Raw genomic sequence first — 22,372 nt, forward strand, 5'->3', positions numbered from 1 at the left:
ACTGTAGTCATAATTGAGGATGTTGTTGTGTCAACATGAGAACATGTAGGGATCCTCCGTTGCGGAACACCGTATTCAACAGTGGGCGCTGAACGGTATTCTCCAAAACACTTGCACGTGCCCCAGCACTGTACTCTGTTGTCAGATGTGCCGCAGATGGCCGCCTATCCTGCTTTAGAGAGCGGGAAAGCCTCCGATCCCTATGTTCTCTAACTTCTTGTCGCCTGCTCGTGGTTTCAGCATTCTTCACCCACTTTGGATAGACACTCAAGACAGTAGCACTCGAACAACCGACCAACTTCGCCGCTTCCGAGATGGTCGCTCCCAGGCTTTGGGTCACAACAATCTAGCTCTTGTCAAAGTCGCTTAAGTCGGCGGATTTCCGCATTTGCGCAACTTATCTGCGCTAGAATGATTCCCCATTTGTCTCTGCTCCGCTCATACGCTTCTCTTACCGCGTCACGCGCCCTCAGCGCTGCCCAGCAGCATACAACCTCGCGTTGGGCAGTGGTCGTAATGTTTTGGCTCGTCAGTGTAAGTCACTTAGGAAATAAATAAATCGGAGGTGTAGAGGAGACAAGATGAAATACCTATAGAGAAAAATCAGAAGAAATCGAAAGGTAAATTCTCTTCGGAAGGTTTGACTCAGCATATAGAACAGTCAGAACAAGGTGAATTGAAAATAAAATGCGACAATGTTAAGAGTGCAATGGGAATTGCGCTGTTAAACGTAGAGGAGAGGTTCAAATGGTTCAAATGGCTCGGAGCACTATGGGACTAAACATCTGTGGTCATCAGTCCCCTAGAACTTAGAACTAATTAAACCTGACTAACATAAGGACATCACACACATCCATGCCCGAGGCAGGATTCGAACCTGCGACCGTAGCAGTCGCGCGGTTCCGGACTGAGCGCCTAGAACCGCTAGACCACCGCGGCCGGCGTAGAGGAGAGGGCAGATAGGTGGAAAGAGTGCATCGAAGGTTTTACGAGGGGGAGGATTGATGCGATAATGTGACAGAAGATGAAATGTAAGTCGTTATAGAAGACGTAGGGTATCTAGAATTAGGGTCAGAGTTTAAGTTAGCTTTGGTAGACACGCGATCAAACAAGGCAGAAGGGAGAGGTAACATTCCTTCAGAATTTCTAAAGTCACTGGGGAAACTATTAAAGTTAGCTGTGGAATCCTCGAGACTGCAGACATACCATCACACTTTCAGAAAAATGTCATTCATATGATCCTGAGGATATAAACAGAAGTCAGGAACTATTGCAGAATCAGGTTATCAACGCATGCATCGAAGTTGCTGACAAGAATTATGTACAGAAATATGGCAAATAAAATTAAATATGTGTTAGATGATAGTTGGGCTTCATAAAGGGTAAAAGCAACAGAGAAGCTGTTCTGACGTTGGGACTGAAAACTTAAGAAGTTTATGGACTAAAAAAAGCATTCGACAGTATAAAATGGTGCGAGATACAGGAAATTCTCACGAAAAAGGGGGGGGGGGGTAAGCTATATGGAAAGGCGTGTAAATCAACAGTATACTATCTGATAAAAAAATATAGAGACACCCCTAAGTAAAGCGGAATTAACCACCAAATGTCACGACAGGAGGACCCGCCAGTGTAAAAGGAGGCGGGGAGTATGGCATCGTCAGTAGAGAAAAAGAGACAGTAGAATGAGTCTATCAGGAAACCTCAGTGACTGAGCTACAACGCCATCAGGATCATTTAAACCCTTCGAAAGTTGCCCAAGCGACTGTTGATGTGATTGTGAATTAGTGGAAAGGAGAAGCGACAGGTACATCTATACCAAAGCCAGGCAGACGCCAGGGACCGTGGAACACTGCGTAGAGTTGTTGTAGAAAGCGGCATGAAATAAGCGGAAAAAATCGGTTGTGCGTGGCAGTGTGCTGCCAGCAGTCCAGCTAATACACTGTATACGAGGGAGTTAAAAAGAATGAGATGCAATGGCCGAGCAGCTACTCATCAGCCACTCATTTCTCATGTCGCTGCAAAGCGACGCTTGGGATGGTATAAAATGTGATGCCACTGGACGGTGGATGACTGGAAACGAGCGATTTGGAGTAACGAATCACGCTATACCCTATGAAAATACAACGGAAGGTAGTGTCAACAGAGAAGTATTTAAGGTGCGGTCCCCTAAATGCGGAAGAATACAAACACATTTCACAGCTTACGTACCGCGTACAGTAGATATGATGAATACTTTCTACGTATTTGTCAGGGTTCTGGTGCCCACCAATAAAAAATCAAAGAGACATTTCGTAGACGATGACTGTTGGTATTAACATGCCAACGGAACCTATCATATAGGGGCATCTGTGAGGCAATAATTTATAGACAATAACAATTTGAAATGGACTGACCTGGCAACAGTCTCAATCCGAACTCAATGGATCACACTTTGGAATCAGTTACAACGTCGACTTCGTTCCAGACCCGAGCTCCCAACATTATTTTCCTCTCTGCTTTCGGCTCTTGAGGGTGAATGGGCTGACATTCCTCCACAGGCTTTCAGACGTCTCATTAAGATGACCCAGCAGAGTCCATCCAGTATCAATGTCCACTTGTAAGTGTCGGGATACTTTTGATCGGATACTGTGTGTACGACTACCAAGACTGAACAAAAAGAATGGAAGACCAAGAACGAAGTGCTCGGATTAAAATGGTGTAAGACAAGGTTTCAGTCTATTACCTCTACTGTCCAAACTGTATGTCGAAGTTGCAATGACCGAAGTACAGGAAAGATTCAAAAGTGGGTTCAAAATTCAGGGTGAAAGAATATCAATAATGATATTTGCTATCCTCAATGGAAGCGAAGAAAATTACAGAACCTGTTGAATGGAAAGAACAATCTAATTAATCAATACACAATATGGACGAAAGTAATGAGGAGTATCAGAAACGAGATTAGCTATAAAGTTAGTACTAAATTGCTGAAAACGAAGTGGGCGAATTGAAGGAACACATCTATTTTGGAAGCAAAATGACGAATGACGGACGACGCGAGGAGGAGATAAAAGATGGACTAGGGCAGGTAAAGAGGCGTTCCTGGCTAAAAGCACTCCGGTAATATCAAATAGGCCTTAATTTGAGGAAGAAATTTTTTATAACTTTTGGATAACAGTGTTGTATTGGCAGTGAATCATGAAAAACCAGAAAAAAGGGAACTGAACGTTTGAGATGTAGTGCTAAGGATAGAAATCGAAAATTAAGTGCACTGAAAAGATATGGAATGAGGAGTTTCTCTGCAAAGTCGCCAAAAAAGTGAACGTTTGGAAAACACTGAGTAGAAGAAGGGACAGTTTCGAACGTCGCTGATTTGAGGTGTATGTTCTTACTTCTACGAACATAGTATTGTGTCTTTCTTCGCATTCTTCTGGCGAGACGACTTCTGTCCGTTTTCGTATCAAGTAGTCGGACTGGACTATGGATAGCGCTCTGTTGCCACTCTACTCCTGGCGGCGGAGAAGCAGCGCGGTGCTGCTTCTCGAAATAGATTTTCTTTATTTGCTACCACAAAAAAAATGTCCAGTCTTCCACAGAGAAGCTATCGCGGTCATGGTGCCAAGGACCATACGACTCCCTTCTGCATGGCTTGCAGTCGTATTTCTTACGGTGACTGTGTCCGTTCGGAAATAACTTTACATGTTAAAGTTTGGGTCAATTGCTTGCAATTTTGTGGAACTGCTTAGGAATTCAATAGTTTCACACATTTACAAGATTGTGTTATCCAAGACATGTCTGATTTTTTCTTGGTGGGCACCAGAACCCTGACAAATTCGTAGAAAGCATTCATCATATCCACCATACTGTTTGTACAAAATAGGCCTATGTTCTTTATTTATCGTAGCTGACCATTTAAGAGCGTTAGTTCATTTTAAAATGTGCCTATAGCACATCCCCACATGAGAATTGAACAGAATACAAAAACGTTAAAGTCTCAACAGCCGAAATGGATGTAGTGTATGAAGCTACACAAAATAAAATGCGGACACATCCTTCTAGTAATTATACACTGACCACCCAAAAGTTTCCGAGACTGATTTTATTCCTGGGTATACTGAGGTGACAAAAGTCATGGGACAGCGATGTTCACATATACCGATGGCGGTGGTACCGCGTAAGCAAGGTGGTTTATTGGCGAAGCTGTCATTTGCAATCAGGTTGTTCACGTGGAAAGTTTCCTACGTGATCATGGCCGCGCCATGGAAATTGAACGCGGAGTGGTAGTTGGAACCAGACGCATGGGACATTTTGAAAATCGTTGGGTTTTTCAATATTCCGAGATCCACAATGTCACGGGCGAGCCGGCGATACCAAATTTCAGGCATTACCTCTCACCACGGACAACGCAGTGGCCGACGGCCTATACCTAACGACCGAGAGCAGCACCGTTTTCGTAGAGGTATCAGTACTAACAGAAAAGCAACAGTGCGTAAAACAACCACAGAAATAAATGTTGAGCGTACGACGAACGTATCGATTAGAACAGCACGGCGAAATTTGGTGTTAATGGGCTATGCCAGCAGACGACCGAAGGGAGTGCTTTTTCTAACAGCACTACATCGCCTCCAACGTCTCTCCTGGGCTCGAGACCGTATTGGTTGGACCCTAGAATACTGGAAAACCGTGGCCTGGTTAGATGAGTCCCAATTTCATTTGGTAAAAGCTCGTGGTAGTGTTCGAGTGTGGCGCAAACTCCATGAGGCACGGACCCAAGTTCCAACAAGGCACTGTGCAAGCTGCTGGTAATTCTATAATGGCATGAGTTGTTTTTACATGAAATGAGCTGAGCCCTCTGGTCCAAGTGCTACTTGGAGACCATTAGACCATTTGCAGCTGTTCATGTACTTCATATTCCGAAACCTTGATGGAATTTTTATGGATGACAATGCTACACGTCACTGGGCCACAACTGTTCGCAAATTGCTTTGAAGAGCATTCCGGACAACAGTGCGAACCTTTTGGCCACCCAGATTACCCGACATGAATTCCATCGAACATTTGTTGGATATAACATAGAGATCAGTTCCTGCGCAGAATCCTGCATCGGGAACACTTTCTCAATTATGGATGGCTATAGACGCAGCACGGCTCAATATTTCTCCAGGGGCTTCCAACGACTTGTCGAGTGCACACCTCGTTCAGCTGCTGCCCTACGCCAGATAAAGAGAGATTCGACGCGACATTACGAGATTCCCCATGATTTCTGTTACCACAGTATGTAAGTGACATGAGGGCAGTAACTATGGTGACTTTGGGAAAAACGACATTTGTCTATCGAGTGCTTGATTGATTCTTTTGTAAAAAAATTTTTGTTTATTTATAGACACAATCACATGTTTGTGACACAGTCATAACCGGTTTCGGTCATACAATGACCATCTTCATATTCTAAGGCAATACAAAAGAAATTTATATTAAAACCTAAAAATAAGTGCACTATTTAACCATGCTTATTAGTGATCTAACTGAATTTATGCGAAACACATATATTTGATACCTAAAGGCGGCATATACTGGACACAGGTTCATGCGTTGTCAAACTAGCTAACTATATCTGGTTAGCTCCATAGATAGCGAAAGTGAAAAGAAGATAAAAAGGAGCGAGAAACGGCACGTAAAACCGACATCCGAAAAGGATAAGTACGCCACTATGAAATATGTAGGGAAAACATCAGATAAAATCGAACATATATTCCGAAGAAGCGGGATTAAAATTTCATTTAGGTTGGTTGGTTTGTGGGATTAAAGGGACCAGACTGAAATTGCATTTAGGACTTCCGATGATTTAAAAAGACTAGTGCCTCATAACTTGTCACGGAAAAGTAATAAATATACTAAATCGGGGGTCTACAATATATCATGTCATGAATGCCAAAAAAGCTATATCGGACAGACAAGCAGGTCCTTCGATATAACGTTTAAAGAACACACGTATCCCAGTAATAAGTCAGCGCTAAGCTTACATATGCAAGGGGAGAGTCATAATATTGGTAACATCGACGACCAGCTTCAAATTCTACATGAAGTTACAAAAAGTAAACGATTAGACATTTTAGAACAATTGGAAATTTATGTTACGAGACGCAGAGAACCTGACAAACTCCTAAATGAACAGAATCAATTTGCAACAGACGCATACTTCAACATTTACGACGATCTGTTCATCTGAGCGAATCGTGCTTACTACATACGTGCTTCAGCTGAGGATGGAGCCTTCCGGCAGTCTAGTGCGGTCCGCAGCAGACGTCAACAACCTGTAAGGCGGAGGAGCGAGCCATCCACCTGCAGCAGAGCACTACACTCTCGTCCTGCCCGTGTCATCCCTGTCGTACCTATGGACAACGGCATAAACAGGCAATAGCCGGAAATACAGCGCCATCGGGCGTCGGAAATACACTCTACAAGTGCTACTACTATTTCCATCTATAGCAATGTTTTCTCCTTGTTCTGAAATGTTTTAGTGATTTAACCATCTGTTCTGTAATCTTAAATTTTATGTACATTTGACCTAAATATTAATAGTAAATTTCTATATTTTAGGCTTTTGAAAAATTAAGATTATCTTACAGAGGACGTGCACATCTAGCGCAAAGCGGGTGAACAAAATCTAACAATTTTTATAGCTATATAGGACCGGTGTTTTACATTTTATAGCTAGTTTGACAACGCATGAACATGTGTCCAGTAATTGCCGCCTTTAGGTATCAACTATAAATTCAGCTAGATCACTAATAAACATGGTTAAATAGTGCACTTATTTTTAGGTTTTAATATAAATTTTCTTTTGCAATGTTTTAGCATCTGAAAATGGTCATTGTATGGCCGAAACCGGTTACGACTGTGTCATAAACAAAACTTTTTTTACTATGGTGACTGTTTGAACTAGCAACTGTAAACAACAAATGTGCAGCAATTACATGCAGTTAGTATTAAGTACGAGCAGTTCAGAGTCGTGGACGTGTGGCTGTAGTGTGTCAACGTTGTGGAGTCGTAAGTCGGAATGGAGAAATATCTCTAAATGAAGCGTTCAAGAAATTCTCCAAATGTTTTGAAGAAGAGAGAAGTGTTTTCAAAGTATGTCCCGCATACCACGACTCCTGAACGAAAACAACGGCCGTAGACTCCTGCAGCGACCTGATTGAAACGTGAAACGCAAACAATTCTTTTCTGGGAAAGACCATAACTAGTGACGAGAGCTGGTGTTATCAACACGAACTCACCTCAGAACGAAACTGTGCAGAAGTTCTAGGTGCTACAGTCTGGAAGCGCGCGACCCACTGCGGTCGCAGGTTCGAATCCTGCTTCGGGCATGGATGTGCGTGATGTCCTTACGTTAGTTAGGTTTAAGTAGTTCTAAGTTCTAGGGGACTGATGGCCTCAGAAGTTAAGTCCCATAGTGCTCAGAGCCATTTGAACCATTTGCAGAAGTTCACATGAAGGATCTACACTTTGACGACATAACCGACATTGAAGCCGATGTGACGTGCGAGTTGAACATCATCGCAAAGAAGGATTTTTGTGACTGTTTCGCATGGTTTCATGAATGTTCCGTGCGTTGTCCTCAAGTAGGGTGGGTCAATGTAGAACACATAAGGCATTAAAACCACCATTTTACGTTGCTTGTGGAGAATAGGAATCAAACATGTAGCAGTGTCACCAGTGCTTGAGAACATTACTCTTTCTTTACAAAAAATTAGTGACATTAGGTGAAGCAGAATTGGAAATTGTATTCATTTATCTCTTAAAGTTTAATTACAACAAAAACTTGTATACGAGATGCACGTCTAGTTTTTGAAACCAATATCTGGGGGGATAAGCGTCTAATGTCATTCAAACTGGCCAAGCTTTTCTCAGCATAAGTAGAAATATTTTATGTCTGACTTTTTATAGTTTTGAGAAATAAGTTGAAATAGATATCAGCAGGGAAATGTACAGGCACAGAGAGAACAAAAATAAACCTGTACTTAAAGATTAGACATTGACCCAACAAATCGTCAGTACTTATCGACTATGTCTATTCGAATAACCGAAGTCAATTGGTATAGAGATTATTTTTCTTGATAGCAATGAAAGCACTTGACAGGATAATAACATAACATAGATCATAGAGGAACCTTGAAAAGTGGCGATTATTGCCTGGAATTTAAGTAGGATGCAGCAAATGAAGTGAAAACTCAGTTGCAGAATGGGAGAAAAATTTGTCAGTAGAAATTCAGCCACAAAATGTGCGATTTGTAAATTCGAAATGCGAAATTTTCGCATGAGATTTCGCATAATGAACTGCATGCTTTGGAGCTTGGAAACTGATAGAGAAAGATCGTATTCGGTTTTGTACATACAGATAGAGGTCTGGAACTGATACTACGAATCCATCACAGCACATATATGTCTCTGAGAGGTTAATAACTGTACTTGTGCATTATGTAAATGACAGTCAGCTACTGTGTGTGTGTGTGTGTGTGTGTGTGTGTGTGTGTGTGTGTGTGTCATATCTCACCAACGAGAATCAGCTGAGCTTGACGTCGCTGCATGTCGGCCTGCCTGTTACATCCCGAAAGGCAGATAATTACGCTATTTTATTGCCTCTGGAGTCTGCAGAAATCAGCACGCCGGCGTGCGTGCTCCCCAACAAGAGTTAGCTATAATGATTCAGACATAGGCTACATTTTAGTAGTAGACCTTGTGCATCCTGAAAACATCCATGAATTTCGCTCCGTTGTATCATTATGCCCAGAGAAAATGATAAAGACAGGAGTTCCGAAGAAGCTGATTTCCATATTATCCAATAAAAAATTAGGTAATTCACTATAGAAATATAAAACAGTGTCTGAACAATAATCTTTTACCACATAAAATTCACCGGATATTATTCTATCAATCTGGCTGCATGAAACTGTATATCTATATTAATGCTGAGAAAAGTATGGATGCAAAAACTAGTTCTGAAAACAATTTTTTTAAACTAATGAGTAACAGTTTTTTTGGATAAACTATGCAGAATGTGGGGAAAATGAGTGATTTGAAACCGGTAACACATCGGGAAGATAGACATTAAGCTGTTGCTCTGTCTGCAATACTGAATTTAAAGCAGTGTCGTGTTTAAGCAAAATTTGGTTGCTACTGAAGTGAGCAAAAACAAAATCTCTACCTATAGGAATGGCTAGTGTAGATATTTCTAAGGCACTTATGGGCATACTTTGAAGAAATTTGAAGTAAGAAGTGTTAAAATGTTTTACTCAAATATTATAGCTTAACTCATCATGGAACTACCTCAGATATTTATTATGACTTTAAAAGTTATGTGCACTACTGTTCTGACAATTCGGTTTACCCCAATGATAGTTTATACATCCTATGTATTCATAAAAAGAAATTAAGTTCAATGAAAGATGAATTATTACCGAATTCTCAGAACAAAGAGAAAAAAATGTACACTCTTAAAACTGAAACACAACACGTCAGGCGGGACGCAAAGGGTGCGAAATGCTCATTAGCCTAGGAATTAGTCATTGGTAACTTCTGAGAATATTTGTTAAATAACGTTGATAAATCGACTGTTCAGTATATAATTTGATCAAAGTTAGTTAGAGTTACCACTATAAAGTGAAATAATTGGCGTTATTGGCAAAAGGTGGTAAACACTACTACTGCCTTGAAGTGTACAGTATAGCATGGTATAATTTTCCAGAAGACATGGCTAGTCATCACTTGTATGTGCAACAGAAGGTGATTTATTATTGACTTACCAATAAAATACTTGTTTTGAATGTAATGAACTGAAATTGTAACCTATGTGCTGTAGACGTTGAAAAGATGTAAACTGAGATTGTAAGCTGCATGTGATGTTAAAGTAATGTACTAAAATTGTAACCTACATGTGGTAGTTACATAATGATAATGTAAATGTAACACACTGATTATAGATGTATTATGGAAATGCAACTAAGCTGAGGGGTTATTGGGACAACTAAATGCGTGTAACACAGCTGGTTTGGAAATTTGGCTTAGGAAAGGGGATGGCAGGGAAAGGGGTGTGGCTTATGAGTGGCAGAGGGGAGTGGGAAGGGGGAGGGGAGCGAGGCTTAGGGTGGGGAACAGTTAGGGGGGTGGTCGTGGGAGGGGAGGAGTGCGGGAACGGACGGTCATGGTCAAAACTCAAATTTGGTCTGAAATACCCATGCATTCTTACTTGTCCTGAAAGTGTTATAGAAGCCTTCGACGTGAAGCTGCATCTGGTCGTCTTGGAACAGTAGTGACCCAAACTTTGCTCTCAGTTCTTCTGAGAGAATACTTTCACAGGTATCACAATTTATTCCCAATATGATGCAGACGTTTTAGATGGTGTGTCTACAGTCTAGCAGACTCAGGTCCCCCACTTTCTAAACATTTGCTGGTGTGTGACCAGTTGACGGCCGACCGGAACGATTTTCATGATCATTCGACGTTCACACGTTGGTGAAGCGCTTATACCAGTCGTAAGCCTATCTCTGACGTAATATCCTGCTTCAACATTTAACGCGTTTCCTCAACGGTTTACTCAAGTACATAACAAAATTTCGTACAGTAACACCGCTCTTCCAGGCTAACCACAGCAAAACCACAAAATAACTTAAAGACAGGAACTGAAATACGCTTGCCGCGCGGGATTAGCCGAGCGGTCTGAAGGCGCTGTAGTCATGGACTGTGCGGCTGATCCCGGCGGAGGTTCGAATCCTCCCTCGGGCATGGATGTGTGTGTTTGTCCTTAGGATAATTTAGGTTAAGTAGTGTGTAAGCTTAGGGACTGATGACCTTAGTAGTTAAGTCCCATAAGATTTCACACACATTTTTTTGAAATACGCTTACCGCCAATTGACCAAACTCCTCAGCTTGCAGCCACCTGTCACACAGATTCAAGAACTCTGAATGGTGCGACGCATGGCGGTAACTCGCAGCTCACGTAACCATTTGCGGGCAAAATTCAAGTTTCTGGAACTTCTGCATGGCATCTCGTATAATGTAGTGAATACTAGAGTTTAATTATTGCGAATTTTGTTGATGGATCGTAGATACAGCACGAGGGAATCTCTGGAAGCATCGCGTTCGACGACCTGGGGCGACGCGTGGGCTTCTCGCTGGAAGTGCTCCAGCTGTCTGCTGCTGGATTCCGGCGCGTCGGCACCTGGACGCCGGCCCAGGGCTTCTCCAGCACCAGGACCAACAAGGAGGACATGGAGGACACGCGGAGCATCCTGCAGGGGCGGCACCTCATCGTCTCGTCCAGGATTGTGAGTATGCACAAGTGACGAGCTACCCACACATAGCTAAGTTTCAGGTGTGAGTAGTTTAGCACTGCCAGTTCGGGTGACAGCAAAGTCAGCACTTTCGGCGGTGTCAGATTAAAGCTGACACAATTAAGTTTATTATATTCAGGTCACCCTTTACCCTCACCTTCCCCTATCCCCCCACCCAACCCTCTCTTCTCCTTCCTCCATTTTGCTCTTGGCCGATACGAATCATTCGAGGTCTGTACTCTGTAGTGGGAGGATCATAATGAAATGCTACCTGCAGGGAGCAGTTGCTTCCTCAAGCCAGAATAAAAGGCAGAAGAGCACTGGCAGTAACTATTTATCTATCAGATAATAACAATAATATTGTTATTTGCATATTCGGCTATATTTACCTTTTGTCTTTTTTTCATCAGAGCAAAACACCTTTAGCAGAATTGGAAGTCTTCCCTGCACCTTCACAGCAACAGCAGCAGTCCACAGGTGGTCTTCTTGATTTATGACCCCCAGTTACTGTAACATGAAGTCACATATCAAGAACTGGTCGTTCAGTATATGAGGTCTTGATACCGTTCAATCGAATTGTTTATCTCAGCTGTTTTGATCAGAAGTCTCGCTACTTGCATTAGTGCTTGCTTGAACAAAATCAAATCCACTGTACAGAATCCAACAAAAGGAAGAATCAGATTTGTTATTAATTTAAATAAAGATCAACTCTATAGGGTGTAGAAAAATATCCGCTACCAGTCACAATAAAACGTTATTTATTTGTCACACGACCGGTTTCGGGCTTGCGCCCATCCTCAGGTGTTTATACATTCATTTACATGTTTATACTGTTGGAGATCACTGTATAAATACAAAAAAAAAAATTGCTGGTGACTACACAGATACAAGTGGGACAATTGTAAATGGCAAGACAGCATTTGACGAAAATATATCTCTACTTACATAAAGGTGAAGCACCATTATTACAGTTATGCTGTTTTTACCAAGTAAAACTGAAATATGGACATGAAAATGACAATAAGTGTGTAACTAAGTGGCAAAACTGTCACCACAGCATAACGTCTCTGGATTACGTGACATGAAGTCGGAGATCTGCAAGAAAAGCAAACGTGAAATTGTTGAACATTCATGTGATAAGCCAACGATTGCATTCGTTCCTTTCTGTGGCGCTATATCCAGCAAAATAGGCAGAATCCTGGGAAGACGGGGTAACAAATCTATTTTCCGGCCTCTTAAGACGATAAAGAAGATACTACGCCATGTTGAGGACAGTCTAGGCGCAAGATCCCTGGGATCTATGACATCCCTTGTGAGTGCAGAAGCAATTAAATCGGTCAGTCCATCCGCACCGTTTGCGATCGCTGTGCAGAACATCAATGGCATACTAAATACCGAGAACTGGAGAAATCTGCAGTTGCTGAGCACAGCCTCACAAACAAACATGGCTCTGAGCACTATGGGACTTAACATCCATGGTCATCAGTCCCCTAGAACTGAGAACTACTTAAACCTAACTAACCTAAGGACATCACACAACACCCAGCCATCACGAGGCAGAGAAAATCCCTGACCCCGCCGGGAATCGAACCCGCAAACATACATAAAATACTGTATGACGTAACAGAAGTTTTGTAGAAGATATTCAACAGTGCCGATGGATATGATCTTACTGATGCATGGAAGCTTGCTCTCGGTGCAGAGAAGACCACTGATATTCGTCGCATTGTTTACGCTATGGCTGGAGTGATGGCGCCACCGTCGCAGACGTTTACACCATCTGCGACGGCGTTACGTAATCGCCGACCAATCAGAAGCTCTCTAAGGGTTATACAAGGCCACTATAGCAGCAGTTTTGGTAGTCACTTACTACTGACGAGAAGGTAATCGTCGAAAATTTAAAGTTTTACCCTGAACAGACGCGGTAAGAAGTCCGAGGATGTTATAAACATATATCAAAAGAAGTTTTGCATCACCCGGATTCCCAGACTCCTGAAGACAGACATCGACTGTGGATATTGTATCACAGACACAGTCCTTTGACTGCTCAGAGATGACACTAAACCCGCCCAAAGATATAAGCAATCATGCATGAGCAGCGCTTATTAGACGGAGGTGGTCCAACAGCTGATCAGTTCCAGTTATTCCACCAGGAAGGAGATACACGGCTTGTGTTGTCTGTAGTTCACCAATGCCTAGACGGTCAATACCGCGGTTCGATCGCGTCCGCATTGTTACTTTGTGCCAGGAAGGGCTCTCAACAAGGGAAGTGTCCAGGCGTCTCGGAGTGAACCAAAACGATGTTGTTCGGAAATGGAGATACAGATAAACAGGTACTGTCGATAACACGCCTCACTCAGGCCACTCAAGGGCTACTACTGCAGTGGATGACCGCTACCTACGGGTCATGGCTCGGAGGAACCCTGACAGTAACGACACCATGTCGAATAACGGTTTTCGTGCAGCCACAGGACGTCGTGTTACGACACAAACTGTGCGCAATAGGCTGCATGTTGGAACTTCACTCCCGATGTCGATGGCGAGGTCCATCTTTGCAACCACGACACCATGCAGCGCGGTACAGATGGGCCCAACAACATACCGTATGGACCGCTCAGGATTGGCATCACGTTCTCTTCACCGACGAGTGTCGTATATGCCTTCAACCAGGCAATCGTCGTGTTTGGAGGCAACCCAGTCAGGCTGAACGCCTTAGAAACACTGTCCAGCGAGAGCAGTAAGGTCGAGGTTCCCTGCTGCTTTGGAGTGGCATGATGTGGGGCTGACGTACGCCGCTGATTTTCATGGAAGGCGCCATAACGGCTGCTCGATACATTAATGCCATCCTCCAACGGATATCGGCAGCATATTGGCGACGAATTCGTCTTCATCGACGACAATTCGCGCCCCCATCGTGCACATCTTGTGAATGACTTCCTTCGGGATAATAACATCGCTCGACTAGAGTGGCCAGCAGGTTCTCAACACATGAACCCTACCGAACATGCCTGGGATAGATTGAAAAGGGCTGTTTATGGACGACGTGACCCACCAACTACTCTGAGGAAACTACGCCGAATCGCCGTTGAGGAGTGGGACAATCTGGACCAACAGTGCTTTGATGAACCTGTGGATAGTATGCCACGACGAATACAGGCATGCGGCAATGCAAGAGGACTTGCTGCTGGTTATTAGAGGTACCGGTGTGTACAGCGATCTGGACCACCATCTCTGAAGGTGGTACAACATGCAATGTGTGGTTTTCATGAGCAATAAAAATGGCGGAAATTATCTCTATTCCAATTTTTTGTATAGGTTCCGGACCTGTCGGAACCGAGGTGATGCAAACCTTGTTTTGATATGTGTACAACATTGCCTTCGCGAAAGGCTTCGTTCTCATGCTGCTCTTTATGTTTTTATAAGGGTAGGGAAGACAAAGCGTTATTGTCCATATTTTAATATTTGTTGGTTTTGAAGTCTCTCTAAATTTTTGGAAGAAGTATAGAGAGAGAGAGATGTTTTTCCGTGATTGTTCGAGATGCGTCTGTCATGGAAAAACATACTGTCATGTACAACTTTGTTGACTTCGCAATATAAACAAAGTCACTTTCAGCTGTTTTTAATACCACCGTCCCCCCTTCCCCCCTCACCGTTAACTGACAGCAGTTGTGTCGTTAACTGATTACTCACTGCCTCTATAATCCCCCGCCACACTTCGCATTCGGTACTCAAACATGGGCCTATTACACCAACCTAACATAGACAACTAGCGCTTCCCACATTCTCCCGTACCCTGATACGCTTCAAGCGTTTTCTCTCTTTCGAGCAGTTAACTCATAAACATCCTTAAAACAGTGCCCTGCTACGTCGTCCCAGGTGAATTTTCCAGTAGAGCTGTCGTCCAAAAATAACAAATATTAATTTTTAATAGGAAAGAAACACTTCTCAACTAACATCGCAATCCTTTTGGTGTTTATAAATAGCCTCGGAGTTCCTGGAAGCACTATTGTTCCATAACTACTGCAAGTATCAGAAGGGTTTCATAGCAAACATTACTGGGCGGGTTTACTTCGCTGTGCCTGGTGTTCCCTAGGCTCTTGTACCTGAACGCATAATTAAGCGCATCTTGCCATTTCACCGTGTCGCTGAACAATATACACATGAAGCTCTCTTTCAGTGGAAATTGTTATTTAGCTAAATTTTGTTTTCCCTGCTTCCGAGATTTGCCACCGTCCATAGCATATGTCCACCATTACCCTTTATTTAAGGAATAGGGGGCCCCGAGTTGACATATACCTTTAGATTAAGACCCAACTGAATGATACATCAAATGCAATTCTTATGTATAACCAATTGAAACTTTTTCCTGACGGAGCACGAAAAAGACCAATGTGTTCTTCCTTAAAAGAATGACAGAAGAGTGGAAAACCAGCACCTGAACCCTCATTCCACCTTCCTAACAAAATGTTTTGGCACAACACAAATCATTCTAAATTTTTTTACACAGTCTCTTTTCGTAGTTAGGCCTTCACACTTAGCATATCCCTCTCATGGCGACTGCATGTTTAAGTCTCTCTCCAACTGACACCGTTTTCTCCTATTGGTTTACAGCAGGGATTCCTATCCTTTTTAGCTGGTAGACCCTTTTTCAGGCGAAATTTCGCGACGGACCCCTTGGTAGTCAAGTGCACAGTAACTGTTGAAATTTAGCGCGAAGCCCTTTGGAATTGAAAACTTCGTAATGCAAGTGCCACTTTCACTAAACCCACAACAAATTGAGAGTCATTCGTTTAAATATGAATAGAAACAACTTGAAACTAACGACGTTCCCATTTGTTTGAAATCCTACTATATTCAGATAATTGCTGTTGAGTTTACTCCCACTGTTCAACAAGGTAGGCAGGCCATATTTCTAATTGTGTGAAGGGGAATACACTGCAAAGGAAAACAACAATCGTTGGATATGACTTTAATTTTCGGAGCAAAAATATCGATGACATCAGAATTCAATTATACACTCCTGGAAATTGAAATAAGAACACCGTGAATTCATTGTCCCAGGAAGGGGAAACTTTATTGACACATTCCTGGGGTCAGATACATCACATGATCACACTGACAGAACCACAGGCACATAGACACAGACAACAGAGCATGCACAATCTCGGCACTAGTACAGTGTATATCCACCTTTCGCAGCAATGCAGGCTGCTATTCTCCCATGGAGACGATCGTAGAGATGCTGGATGTAGTCCTGTGGAACGGCTTGCCATGCCATTTCCACCTGGCGCCTCAGTTGGACCAGCGTTCGTGCTGGACGTGCAGACCGCGTGAGACGACGCTTCATCCAGTCCCAAACATGCTCAATGGGGGACAGATCCGGAGATCTTGCTGGCCAGGGTAGTTGACTTACACCTTCTAGAGCACGTTGGGTGGCACGGGATACATGCGGACGAGCATTGTCCTGCTGGAACAGCAAGTTCCCTTGCCGGTCTAGGAATGGTAGAACGATGGGTTCGATGACGGTTTGGATGTACCGTGCACTATTCAGTGTCCCCTCGACGATCACCAGTGGTGTACGGCCAGTGTAGGAGATCGCTCCCCACACCATGATGCCGGGTGTTGGCCCTGTGTGCCTCGGTCGTATGCAGTCCTGATTGTGGCGCTCACCTGCACGGCGCCAAACACGCATACGACCATCATTGGCACCAAGGCAGAAGCGACTCTCATCGCTGATGACGACACGTCTCCATTCGTCCCTCCATTCACGCCTGTCGCGACACCACTGGAGGCGGGCTGCACGATGTTGGGGCGTGAGCGGAAGACGGCCTAACGGTGTGCGGGACCGTAGCCCAGCTTCATGGAGACGGTTGCGAATGGTCCTCGCCGATACCCCAGGAGCAACAGTGTCCATAATTTGCTGGGAAGTGGCAGTGCGGTCCCCTACGGCACTGCGTAGGATCCTACGGTCTTGGCGTGCATCCGTGCGTCGCTGCGGTCTGGTCCCAGGTCGACGGGCACGTGCACCTTCCGCCGACCACTGGCGACAACATCGATGTACTGTGGAGACGTCACGCCCCACGTGTTGAGCAATTCGGCGGTACGTCCACCCGGCCTCCCGTATGCCCACTATACGCCCTCGCTCAAAGTCCGTCAACTGCACATACGGTTCACGTCCACGCTGTCGCGGCATGCTACCAGTGTTAAAGACTGCGATGGAGCTCCGTATGCCACGGCAAACTGGCTGACACTGACGGCGGCGGTGCACAAATGCTGCGCAGCTAGCGCCATTCGACGGCCAACACCGCGGTTCCTGGTGTGTCCGCTGTGCCGTGCGTGTGATCATTGCTTGTACAGCCCTCTCGCAGTGTCCGGAGCAAGTATGGTGGGTCTGACACACCGGTGTCAATGTGTTCTTTTTTCCATTTCCAGGAGTGTATATTAACTAACTGATAGAAAACTCTAACAAAATACGTATAAAAGTTATAGTTCGGGAACGTTCACTGCTCATCGACGAAGCAAAGTACGTTTTTCTTTACTAGAGAAAAGTCTGTAATAATAATAACTGGATCTTAATATGAAGGTTTAGGGTGCTTTTGCTGACACAATTTTGAAAAGTCAGGTTCAGTACTTGACAAATGGAGACGGATGTCTGGTTCAGCATCTAGATAGCTTCGGTATTTAGTTTTGTTGGAAGTATAGATCGAGAATCCGGATTCGCAGGTGTACGTTGTGGCAAATGGAAATAGAAAACGTTTTGCTTTTTCAATAAGGGCGTAGAATTTCTCGTTTTCCAAATGGATCCAAAAGTGCGAGTAACGGTCACCGTCGAAAGTAGATTTCAAGGTTGAGTATGTGGAAATGTCTATCAACATCTCAAATTCATTCGACGATAGAATGTTCGGCTTCTTGGATACGGCGAATGGGTCGACCACCCATTCGTGTCCTGCAGCTTCTTATCATGAGCTGTTGGGAAGCAATGCTCCAACGATGACGTCATGCTTCGGAGAAATTAGAGAATATCATGAAACAAATTGTTCTCAAGCACCAGTGTCTTGTCTTTCAAAAAGTCGTTGAGAAGAGGAAAACATTCCACCTCCCCCTCCTCAGCACTCTGTGCCCGAAATTTGATTTTCCTCTTGACCACTCGAACTTTGTCGTTGGCAGTGACCGTTGTTATATTTTTCCCTTGCAGTGAAATACTACTTTCATTCATTTCAGAGAAAATAACTGCCAAATAAGCAACTGTGCATTGCCAATTTTCGTAATTAATAAGGTCAGCTAATATTGTGTTATGGTCTAAAAGTAAAGTAGTTCATATAATCGAGAGAACGTATTCCCACGTGAGAGTCACCTCATTTCTGTGCAGAGAGGCAGGAAGCGATGAAGGCTTCCCATATCTCCACACAGTATTGTGGAAAGTCTTGACTTCAACTGCAGTGATTTCATATAATTAATAATTAGGATGGATTCAGCTAAAGCTCTCTTGAAGGAAGCAGGCATTTGTTTCGTAGCTAAAGCATATCTGTGGAGAGCACAATGACTACTGCTGCAATTCTTCGAGCTCTCTTTTGTTTTAGTTAGCGCTCCGACGGTTGGACCCGTCATAGCTTTCCCGCCAACTGTGCACACATTAAAAAATCGTCCAACAAATGGAATATTTCAGCACCTTTTGTATTGGCAGGTACTGGTTTGCACAATAAGAGGTCCTCCTCGAAACATCCCGAGTATTCATAACGGCAAAAGCCAATAAAATCGCTAGTCCTGCAACGTCAGTAAATTCAACTGTACGGAGAGAAAATGAATTGTGTGATGCGAGAAACCAGTGATTCTTTCACATCAATTGAGTTGTCAAGTATCCCTCTCTTGACAGTACTGTTTAATAGTGGCACCGAAGATACAGGTTTTACTGCCATTTCGTCTAGCATACAAGAAGCAATATCGCTAACACTCGGTTTTATGATGGTTTTCGCAATGGTATGTAATTTACCTGTCTTTGACACTCGATAACTTACCAAGAAAGAGACTTTTAATGAGTTTTCATTAATTTTTGCATGAGTTTTCATGCAGTATTGAGAAGCAGCTAATTTAGTGCTCTTCCTCTTGGAAAAGGAAGCCCAAGTGAGTACTCTCAAAACGACGGCAAACTTTAACTGGAACCATCGAACTGTTTGGAAGGACTCGCGCGCAAATTACACACTGAGCTTTAGTCTCCTCTGCCTCAATAAAGCCCATTTCCAAATAGCTGTCGTGGTACATATGCATTTCAGTTATTCCACTTCCACAGGGTATTCCAACTAATGGAGCACCTGCAGAGTTTTAGCATAATAAATCCGGCTGTGTCGCTTCCTGTAATTGTTCTTCATTTGGCCGTGCTGCCTCCTTATTGATTTTCAACCGGGAGCTTTCCTTGTTGTGAAGGCGATGGAAAAAGTACCCGCTTCTTCAATGATCCCGACTTCAACCATCGATCCATGTCTGAAGTAATAAACTGGCCAAAAAGTTAGTGCACTCACGAAAGAAGTTCAATACTGAATGATGTCTCGGACCGCATATGCGCCAGCGAGCTCTCTAATTGATCGAATGAGCTCGTTCCATTTCGGAATATCATGTACGAAAGTTTTCTGCTCATCGAACCCCGCGAGTCGGCGCGCTCGCGACCCCCGGTGTGTTGCAGAAACAGTCGAGCAGGAAGGCCGCGTTCATCAGCAATAAACTACATGCGAAAATGGTTCAAATGGCTCTGAGAACTATGGGACTTAACTTCTGAGGTCATCGGCCCCCCATAACTTAGAGCTACTTAAACGTAACTAACCTAAGGACATCACACACATCCATGCCCAAGGCAGGATTCGACCCTGCGACCGTAGTGGTCGCGCGGTTCCGGACTGTAGCGCCTAGAACCGCTCGGCCAAATCGGCCGGCAAAACTACGTGCGAGTCCCCGCTTGGGAACGGAACCGCTGATTGGGAACGCGACCTGACGTACATGTACACATACTTTTCAAACAATAAAAAGATAATACTGACGAATTTCCTTTAGGCATTTTTAATTAGTAATTTTTCTCATTATTTTACAAATTTTGGTCAAACGTGGCCACGGATCGCCTAGAAAAAGCGGGGGGACCCCTAAAGCGTTCGTGGACCATGTGTTGTGAAGTCCTGGTTTACATTATAGTCCAGTGCCTCTGTTTCTTCTCTCACTTACACCGTCTCCTTTTGCTTTCTTTCCCTCTGCCACTGTCTCCATCCTATCTCGACAGCTCAAAAATTCTATCGGGTCCAACTTACTTTTTCTCCTGTACCCACATGTTAAGGTTCTCTGGTATGGGTGGGTCCAGACCTAGAAGGCCTAAGTATGAGCTGTACTCAACTATATTTTCATATCCACTGTCTCCTCTCTCTTGTCTCCATCCACCTCTCTTTCTCTTTTACTGCCAGTATCTCTCAAGGCCATTGATATCCCCTCTCTCTTTGTCTCTCACTTATATTGCCTTCATCCATCTCTCTTTCTGTTCACTGCCTCTCTCTCGCTCCCAACAGAACTGGTTAATCTCTCTTTCTCTCTCGCTGGTACCGCCTCCTCTCTCTTTCTCTTTCACTCCCACCGTCTCTCCTCTGTTCCACTGTCACTGCCTCACTGCTACGCTCTTTAAGCACAAGAATGCCTGAATGTGTTCGCATGCCAAAATTTTCTTTGAGGAAGGCGAAATTGATGATTCGAGCAACTGATTTCCCACTTTTCTGTCAGAGTCTTTTAAAGCGGAGTGTATTCATCTTTTTTGTGCTCCGACAGTAGCATTTTTCCGCTGTTTCCCAATTTCCTGCTACTTCAGCGTAGGCTGCTTATATAAAAAGTATTCTATATAGATCAGTGAAGTTTGACAGCTTATTTACATAATTCGACATAAAAAACAAACAAGTAAGCATAATTTAAGATAAACACAAAATCGTTTGTTTCACACTCTTTTCTGGATGCTTTCCTCAACGCCCTCAATCCACCGAAAACGCCCGGTTTATGATTTGTATATTAAAAGAGTGAAAATGTCATTAAAATATTTTACTGATTTCACAGTCTTCCCAGTTTTAAACAATTTCTGATAGTTATTTTACGTTCTTTTCTAGGATATTAAGACCTTCTGAGGCCGTATCAGTTTCAGATTACCTGTACAGGCATGAAGTGCTCATTATACAGTGACTGCGTGTCACAAAGTTCTATTGGTGAAAAAATGTTGACTAGAAATATAGTCTGGTGACCTCAGAACCCTTGGGATAACCTAAGAATCTTTGCCATGTATTCACATGTCTGTTAAAACTACATATGTGCCTCAGACTGGATATATTGTGCATATTTTACATGCACAAGTACGATAAATTTGAACTTCTGGATCTCGGTAAAGGAAAATACTATAGAAAAAAATTTAAAGGCTCCCAGAGAACATCATCTTAAGGACAAATTATTAAAATTTCGACGATGTACCATGAATAGGAATTATAGAAGTGGCCATCAGCACAATTGGTACGTTTGGTTCCCAAAAATCATGATTTTTCGCATTTTACTCAGGAATTGCCCATGAACAAGTGGTGTTTCCTTAAGCCACCAAAGATCCTCCCTATACCACACCTAATGCATAGGAAACAAACGATTTGCTCAATTTAGATGTGCTGGAGGCACTTTTAAATTATTTGGACACTGTACTACAAGCTAGCTACAGTATACCCGTCCTTCCGATACGTATACAAATGGTCGTTAGGCCAAGGGCTATCTAAACACTTGTCTTCTTATCTCTGTGATCAATAGATACCGAGATAGGGCCCTCTCAAAAACGCGTTCTCGTGCGAGGCATTTTAGAATATACTGGTTCAGTTCACTGTCGGGCACGGACCGATACAGGGTGAACGAGAACTCCACCGACAGACTTTCATTGTTTATTCAAGGATACCTTCTGAATATTTTGGTATTAGTGACCCACTGTCTGGTTACAGAGTAATATGTAATTATGATTTTTTCGAAAAGAACCTCTAATATTGCCATAACCATAACGTACAAGACTAACACACAAC

At 43.4% G+C, this 22,372-nt stretch overlaps 1 protein-coding gene across 1 annotated transcript in view; it reads left to right on the forward strand.

Moving 5' to 3' along the window:
- Positions 1 to 22,372, forward strand: part of LOC124594290 (glutamate receptor ionotropic, kainate 2-like) — a 285,982-nt gene that overhangs the window by 175,506 nt on the left and 88,104 nt on the right. The window contains exon 9 of the mRNA XM_047132653.1: positions 11,085 to 11,303. Within this exon, the coding sequence (XP_046988609.1) occupies positions 11,085 to 11,303 (219 nt within the window). The remainder of the gene's footprint in view (positions 1 to 11,084; positions 11,304 to 22,372) is intronic.

This window comes from Schistocerca americana, chromosome 2 (assembly GCF_021461395.2).
Source record: "Schistocerca americana isolate TAMUIC-IGC-003095 chromosome 2, iqSchAmer2.1, whole genome shotgun sequence".
Taxonomy (NCBI): domain Eukaryota; kingdom Metazoa; phylum Arthropoda; class Insecta; order Orthoptera; family Acrididae; genus Schistocerca; species Schistocerca americana.